An 8,458-nucleotide genomic window follows, 5' to 3' on the forward strand; every position below is an offset into this window, starting at 1 on the left:
GGGGTTAGAGATAAGGTGTATGTGTATATAAAGCTTAGGAGGTGTCTGCTTAAAACCTTCCAAATTCCACACAGAAATGCTGTGTTTCACCCAGAGAAAACCTAAGCTCCTCACGTCCTGTGCAGGATTAGCCTAAGTGTGCCCTGCACTCCGCATGGCTCTTGGCCGCACCCCTCACTTCCATCCTCCGGGTACCTTCACCTCCTCCCTGCTCTTCACACACCCACCCGGCGTGCTCTGACTCCAGAACCTCCGCGGTGGCTCCCAGCTGCACCCGGGTCTCCGCGAGGCCTCTTCTGACCTCACCACCCACTTCTCCCATCACTGCTTTTTCGCTTCACGGCACTGAACACTGTCTGGAATGATCCCACTCGTTTATCTGTGTATTCACAAGGGCAGGAAATGGGCTCTTGCTTCTAACTCTAACTCTGAGAACACTCCCTTTCCAGAATCTCACCCGCGCCCAGATCTCACCTTTCTGCTCCCCAGCCAGCAGGCTGTGTTTGGGGTGAGCCCAGCCTAACAGAGAATTTTAAATCCCGCTTAGGTCTCTGCACAGGTGTGACTGGCCTGCACCCTAACCCAGAGACAGTGATTCTCGTTTCCTTTGCTGACACGGAGCTGCGCTCCCCCACGGGAGGGTCTGGCAGAGCTCAGCGTCCGTGCTGGCCCCGTCACCCACAGGTACTGGTGTCGGGACCCAGGCCGGGGTCTGCTGCTCTAGGAAAAGTTAAATGTGCTTGGAGGGGCAGCAGGAATAAAGAGACACAGCCACGAGGAACGTTTGTATTTAAAATTCCTCCCCTTCGTTTTCTTCTTCAAAAGAATCAGTCCCCACTTCCTCATAATCCTTCTCCAGGGCAGCCAGGTCCTCCCGGGCCTCGGAAAATTCTCCTTCTTCCATCCCCTCTCCGACGTACCAGTGCACGAAGGCACGCTTGGCGTACATGAGGTCGAACTTGTGGTCCAGGCGGGCCCAGGCCTCGGCGATGGCCGTGGTGTTGCTCAGCATGCAGACGGCCCGCTGCACCTTGGCCAGGTCTCCCCCAGGGACGACCGTGGGGGGCTGGTAGTTGATGCCCACCTGGGGAAGAGAGGGTGAAGATGCGGCAATCAGCGGATAACACAAGCTGGGGCACCTTGGTCACGTGGTGGGTGGGGCAGCAGGCCTGGATGTGAAGAGGGGATCAGGAGGTGGGACGGCGGGTGGGTAGAGAGGTGCGTGTGGGAGAGGAAGCAAAAGCAAGCGGCACTGGGCCGGGAGACTCAAGGGGAGGGGCAGGGCTGGGGGAAACCCTAGTGGGAGACTCAAGCAGGCAAACGAGGATAGGGAAAAGGGGGTCAAGCAGGGCGCGTGTGCAGTGCCAGCAGACAGGGCTTATTATAAGTTCACTCCTTCCAATGGTATCTCGGGTTCCTCTTAGTTATGCTGTCAACGGGTTTAGGGCAGTTTCTCTGCCAAGGGTGAAGGGCGGTTTAAAAGATCAGGGAGAGGATTTCTCTGGTGGCGCAGTGGTTAAGAATCCACCTGCCAATGCAGGGGACACGGGTTCGAGCCCTGGTCCAAGAAGATCCCACATGCCACGGAGCAGTTAAGCCCGTGTGCCACGACTACTGAGCCTGCCCTCTAGAGCCCACGAGCCACAACTACTGAAGCCCACGCGCCTAGAGCCCGTGCTCCGCAACAAGAGAAGCCACCGCAACGAGAAGCCGGCGCACTGCAACGAACGGTAGCCCCCGCTCGCCACAACTAGAGGAAGCTCATGCACAACAAGGAGGACCCAACGCAGCCAAAACTTAATTAATTAATCAATTTTTAAAAAGATATCCTCAAGCAATAAATAAAGAGATGCAAAAGGTTCTGCGGATGGTGTCAGCATTTACCAGGCCCTCTGTCTCTGGGGAGTGGGGTTTCTTGGAAGAAAAGCATGGAAATCAAAGAAAGTCAATTAAAACTTGCTGGATGAGCCAATCCCCCAAGTTCTGGCAGCACGGAGGGTCCTCCAAGTTGATCCAGCCCACCCTGACGAGGGGGCTAATATCCCGGAAGGCTCCCTTCTCCCCACACATACCCCAAACTGGAGCTGACCCCAGGAACTCTAGGAGCCTGGAAGGGGCCTCAGGTGACGACTGTGATAATACTCATGGGACACTGAGAACCATGGAGCTGGCCCCAAAATGCCTCTCCACCAGGCCACCAGGTCTGAACTGCCAATCTCTTAAATTCACAGCTTTAAAATGCATGTCCTCTGAGAGGTGGAGGTGGGAGTGGCAGCAGGCTGTACAGCCAAGGTGGGTAACCCACTAAATGAATTCACAATGATCTATCATTCCTCTTAAACAAAAGTGGCATCTTGGGGGTGGAGGTGATGCTGAGACAGGGGCGAAGGACCAAAGTGAGAAGGGAGAAGGCAATGCCACATGACATTTCACTAGACCAGCCAACTCTGCTCTCTTTTCAGCAGTAGCAGCCCTTGACCCTGGGGAGGATGCTACAGGGTGAAGTTCAACACCATCCACCCCCACGGCATGTGCCTTTCTGAGAAGCAGCTAAAGGTTCTAGCACTGCCTTATCTTTCTGGTCATAACCCTGGAGCTTCAGCTTAAAATAAAGGGGCAAGAATACGGGGGCATGTCCTTTTTGTTAATTTCTCCACCACCCTCATATCTCATTCTTTTTTTTTTTTTTTTTTTTTTTGCCTATTCATTTTACTACTAGCTTGTTTTGTTGTTTGTTTCCATTTGAAAGAAAAAAAACCCAACAACTTGGGGGAAGATCCTGAATGTTTTCGCAAGAGTGACCAGAACTGCCACATAAAAATAGGCACAGTCCAGGGGAAAGGATTCTGTACGTGGCTGGAGCAGAGCAGGGTGGGAGATGCTCTCTGCCATCAGCCTCTCAGCTGAGAAGCCAGCATGAGGTGTCTTGTTTCCGTTAAGTCCCAGCAGGGAAAACTGAGACGTGCTCATCTCTGTCTCGAGCAACTGTCACAACCACCTCTGGTGTTCAGCAAACCTCTAAATTATTAAAGGCCTGCCAGGGGTCTAATTAACGTGAATGGTGGCAGCCGCTTTGATGGTGGACTCGGATGAGACCGTGGGACACAGGACAAAGCAGTCAAGCAGACACGAGTGCAGGGGCAGCTGCCTGCCCGGCCAGGGCGACTCAGGGGGCGGCTTCCAGTGCTCGACATCTTCTGGTCCTGGGAGCTGGGGGTCTTCCCTGGCTATTGTGTACCCACACCAACCCTCAGAGTCTGGTGTTCCCCAGACCGCAGACCTACAACAGGCTCCCAGCTCACTCCTGCTTAGTGGAAATGTCAGGGCTTCATAATGTGAATCACAACCATATGATAACCATGAAACTTCTTATCCTTTCTCGAAATCGATGAAAACTTACAGGGCGAACTGGGGAGAGAAGAACACATCTTTTGAGGTGTTAGAGGAGGGAATTACACCTCTCCAGCAACTTGAATAATCTGGTTACTGCATTCTCTGATCTACCGTCAGATCAGAGCTACTTCCACCCAGTCATCCTCTTCATCCCACTTGCACACAAGTTCGTTCTAGCCCCGTTCACTCCTCCCTGTAAGAGAAAAGTCCTTTCTGCCTGACCTTTGAGATGTCTGCAGATCTTAGGGCAGGAGAGGTGGAGCCCTTCTCCCTACTGCACTAGTGCCCTCCCCCTCTTCCAATAATCCTCTCAAAATCTCTCCTGACCTAAAATAGGTGAATGAACGAATTAATGAATGAAATTAGTGTTACATTTGGCTTAAGCCCCTCTTCCCATCTCATCCCAGAGCTCCCACGGAATGTGCATCAGTCCAAGACCCTGAGTGTCCACCTCTTTCTCCCCATCCTTGGTGTCTCCCTCTGCTTCTCTAGCTGTCTGTCTCCACCGAGCCACCAGCTCTCACCTTGAAGCCTGTGGGACACCAGTCGACAAACTGGATGGTCCTCTTGGTCTTGATGGCAGCAATGGCGACGTTCACATCCTTGGGCACCACGTCCCCCCGGTAGAGCATGCAGCAGGCCATGTACTTGCCGTGACGGGGGTCACACTTCACCATCTGGCTGTTGGGCTCAAAGCAGGAGCTGGTGATCTCGGCCACGGACAGCTGCTCGTGGTAGGCCTTCTCGGCCGAGATGATGGGCGCATAGGTGACCAGGGGGAAGTGGATGCGGGGGTAGGGCACCAGGTTGGTCTGGAACTCGGTGAGGTCCACGTTGAGGGCGCCGTCGAAGCGCAGGGAGGCCGTGATGGAGGACACGATCTGGCTGATGAGGCGGTTGAGGTTGGTGTACGTCGGGCGCTCGATGTCTAGGTTGCGGCGGCAGATGTCGTAGATGGCCTCGTTGTCGACCATGAAGGCGCAGTCCGAGTGCTCCAGGGTTGTGTGCGTGGTCAGGATGGAGTTGTAGGGCTCCACCACGGCCGTGGACACCTGGGGGGCCGGGTAGATGGCGAACTCCAGCTTAGACTTCTTGCCGTAATCCAGGGAGAGGCGTTCCATCAGCAGAGAAGTGAAGCCGGAGCCGGTGCCGCCCCCGAAGCTGTGGAAGATGAGGAAGCCCTGCAGGCCTGAGCAGGCATCTGTCTGGGAGCGGAGGACACGAGACAAGGCTCTGAGGACTCCCTCACGGGCCTCTCTGTCTGCCCCACTCTATCCCTCAACATTGTCAAGTGGGTGAAATCAAAACAGCCTTGAAGGAGCAAGGAAACACAAAGGAGCCTCGGCGGTCTTGGGAGGAACCGCTAAAATACAGGCAGCAAACCTGCACACACCTCCGGGTCCATGAAGCTTCCAGCCCAGTGGCCTGGTTGGACCAGGAATGAGCTTCCAGAACCACAGCGGTTAATGACTTTGCCCCACGAGGGCCCCAGCTCCTTGCCCACTTCCCCAGCCCTAGTCATTTGATCTTGCGGGAACTGCAGACCTACACATCCCAGCCCAACCTTGGAAGGTGGCTCCGGAAGATAAATGGGTCAGAGAACCTGAGATTTCACATCCACTTTGCCACTTCCGAGTTGTAAAAATTCGAGCAAGTTACTGAACTGAACCCTCCAGACTCATGTTTCTTCTTGGTTAAAGTGAGAACAATAAAAAATATTCATCTCGGGCTTCCCTGGTGGCGCATTTGTTGAGAGTCCGCCTGCCGATGCAGGGGACACGGGTTCGTGCCCCGGTCCGGGAAGATCCCACATGCCGCGGAGCGGCTGGGCCCATGAGCCATGGCCGCTGAGCCTGCGCATCCGGAGCCTGTGCTCCGCAACGGGAGAGGCCGCAGCGGTGGGAGGCCCGCATACCGCAAAAAAAAAAAAAAAAATTCATCTCATGAGGTTGTTGTGATAATTAAGCAAGGACCTGACAGTTAGCTCTCACCGGAACTAAGAGAATTCACAGGTCACAGAACTTCCCCATTGGCCGTGATCTATGACTGTGTTCAGTCCTGTGGTTCTGAGCTTCAGGGATCGCAGATGGCTCTGAGACTGATGAACCCTACTAGCCCTCCTCTAAACAGAAAATTCGGCATCCTTAGCTCCCAAGGACCCCTGATCAAGACCAACCTTTTCCGTTGTACAGATTAGGAAAGGGGGATCAAGTAGACAAGGGACCCACCCTGAGCTTTCTAGTCAAACCAACCCGGTTCAGATCCTGACTTGGCCACTTTCTAGCTGCGGGACCCAGACCAAGTTATTGAACCATCCTGGCCCTCAAACTCCCCATCTGTAAAGTTCAAGGACAAGACCTCCTTTGTATCATTATTTAGGGAATTAAACGGAACGTATTTGACATTGGTAATGCTGTTTGTAAGTGCTGAAATAGATCAACAACCTTCCTCTTCTCTTCCAAGTTAAATGCTTTGTTAAACTGTGCTGCCAGGAAGCAAAGAGCTTCGCCTTTCTCACACCTGGAATTTCCCCAGACACCACCATAGAGCATCTGTAAGTGCTACCGGGGCATCACCTGGAGGGCAGCCCACAACGTCCAGCCAGAGGAAGGGGCGTCAGCCCTGTGAATGCCTCTTACGGACATAAGCAGAAATTCCCAGATCTTAGGCGTTTATCCTGTAGCCAGGGGTCACGTGCCTCCACCCAGCCTGTTCAGAGAGGTGAATCCTAGTACGTCCAGCTCAGCAGCTCCCTGCCCTTGTAAACACATACCAGCTTGCGAATGCGGTCCAGCACCAGGTCGATGCTCTCCTTTCCCACCGTGTAGTGGCCCCGCGCGTAGTTGTTAGCTGCATCCTCTTTTCCTGTGATCAGCTGCTCTGGATGGAAGAGCTGGCGGTAGGTTCCTGCCCGAACCTCATCTACCAAGAGAGGGGACCGTCAGTGTTACTACCTGGTTCCCAGACGAGAATACACATGGCACCCCTACCTACTGAACTCCATTGAGGTGGAACCAGACAACCCTATAATATACCTGCGAGGCTAAGAGAATTCCAGGGTAACACAGGCACTAACAGAGCCAGAAGCCCGGGACTCAAGCAGCAATGAGAAGCCAGCTGCTCTACTGGCTGGACCTTAAAAAGCCTTGGGTTTACAAAGCTGGCCAAACACCAAAGTTGACTGCCTCTTCCCCCTGGACCCACAAGGCTTCCCTCTTGTTTTTCATTCATGCTGCAAAATTTACCCCAGAATTTAACCCGATTTCACTTGCATCCAAATGTTCCAGGGACACAGAGAAAGATTCAGAATATGCCTGGCTCCTAGGCTCCCCCGGAATTGTCCCAGCCCTAACCTCCATCTCTGGTGGCAACAATACATGTCAGGCATTAGAGATATTTCAGAACAACTTTGAAGCAAAGCTATGTTCCAGGCTCCAGAAGAGCTGGAGCCCAAGAGAGGCCGCGGGGCCGGGGGCTCTGCTCACCTCCAAGGTCCACGCAAGGTGGACACACGGCAGGCCAAGGTGCCTCAGGCCCCACCTACAGCCCCTCTCTTCTACAGGGTCCCTCTGCTCCCCCAGGGAAAGCACCCATCTATGCAGTGGCCTGGGAAGCTCATCGGCCCTTTCTGTATTTGTATAAGCGTCCATGGGATAGAGGGCCTGGGGTCTGTGGCCCTAGAAACAGTGTTCAGGCACCGCAGGCAGTGCCCAGACATCCCTGGGGGACTTGTCCACCTTCGCTGGTAAGCAGACTTTGAAGATGAGAAAATCCTGATGAAGAGCGAGGACTGATCCAGGGGGTACTGGGGCCGGGGGAGCTGGGAGAGCAAGAATCCTGCCCCAACACAAGTCAGAATTCCTGCTCCCTAACATCCAGAAGAGGTTCATTCTAACCTACGGCAGCCTCTGGCTGTAAGAGGAAGCGCCTGCTGCTATTTCGTCTCGTGTGCGAGACGCTGCAAGGTTATCCCAGGCCGCCGGGACAGACTGCAATTACCGTAGGAGCGGAAACACACACTTTGGGAAACTGACTGTTGGAGGGCATCTTACAATTTCTGAAATTATTTGTATTTTGACCCTTAGTGTTTAATAAACAATGCCGGCAATGTCGGTCTGTCTCAGCAGATTTCAGTGGAGAGCACTAGGTTGGAGGTTTAATGGGGAGCAGTGATCTGTGATCCCCACTTGAGATCCCGAGACTGCGGAGAACTCTAGGAGCCAAGAGTCACGTGGTGGGGGGCTCCGGATGAGCCACCCCTTCCACGTGCAGATCTGCTTCCCCAGACACCACGGCCTCTGCAGTCCGGTGCTGTCCCTGTGCGGGGACCCTGGCCCACACTCACCCACCACGGTGGGCTCCAGATCGACCATGACGGCCCGGGGCACGTGCTTCCCGTTGCCGGTCTCGCTGAAGAAGGTGGTGAAGGAGTCATCGTCCTGGACCTTGCTGGCCTGCGTGCCAAAAGTGCCATCGGCCTGGATGCCGTGCTCCAGGCAGAAGAGCTCCCAGCAGGCATTGCCGATCTGGACCCCTGCTTGGCCCACGTGGACGGATATGCATTCCCGCTGCGGGGAGAGAGCAGCCCAGTCAGAGCCCCAGCCCGGTCACGCCTCTGCCCCAGGCCCCCAGGCCCCCAGGCCCCCACCTCTGAGGACCTGTCCATCCCTGGAACTCGACGGGCAGGACACCCATGCCTCCCGCCATGCCATGCCCCAGCCACGTGGGGTCTGGGCACCACAGCATCCGGATCAAGACTCGGTTCCAAAGAAGCACCGCAGCTTTGTGGTTTGCTGTAAAGATTGCTTTCCAGGGTTAATCCTTTGTGTCAAGAAAAGGAAAAAGAGGGCAGCTGCGTGGAGGAAACTGGGCTAATTCCAAACCACGAGACTCCTGCACGGATGGAGCCGGTCAAAGGAAGAACCAGTGAGGACAGCAGAAACCACGCCCAAATCCACTGCCGTGCCTGGCGCAGGTCTCCCGTTCCTGCTGCAGCCTGAGCCTCCCAGCCGCCGCCACACACACACACACACACACACACACACACACACACACACACACACAC

The 8,458-nt window shown here is 54.6% G+C and overlaps 1 protein-coding gene across 1 annotated transcript in view; it reads right to left on the reverse strand.

The window, feature by feature from the left end:
- Positions 1–772: 772 nt before the first annotated feature.
- The window catches only part of LOC113612887 (tubulin alpha-8 chain), a 19,409-nt gene continuing 11,723 nt past the window's right edge, over positions 773–8,458 (reverse strand). The window contains exons 2-5 of the mRNA XM_027093136.1: positions 7,739–7,961; positions 6,167–6,315; positions 3,918–4,598; positions 773–1,084 (exon numbers count right to left, since the gene is read on the reverse strand). Of these exons, the coding sequence (XP_026948937.1) occupies positions 791–1,084; positions 3,918–4,598; positions 6,167–6,315; positions 7,739–7,961 (1,347 nt within the window). The 3' untranslated portion in view covers positions 773–790. The remainder of the gene's footprint in view (positions 1,085–3,917; positions 4,599–6,166; positions 6,316–7,738; positions 7,962–8,458) is intronic.

The sequence above is a fragment of the Aethalodelphis obliquidens genome, unplaced genomic scaffold (assembly GCF_003676395.1).
Source record: "Aethalodelphis obliquidens isolate GAN/ISIS:26980383/991018 unplaced genomic scaffold, ASM367639v1 scaffold83, whole genome shotgun sequence".
Taxonomy (NCBI): domain Eukaryota; kingdom Metazoa; phylum Chordata; class Mammalia; order Artiodactyla; family Delphinidae; genus Aethalodelphis; species Aethalodelphis obliquidens.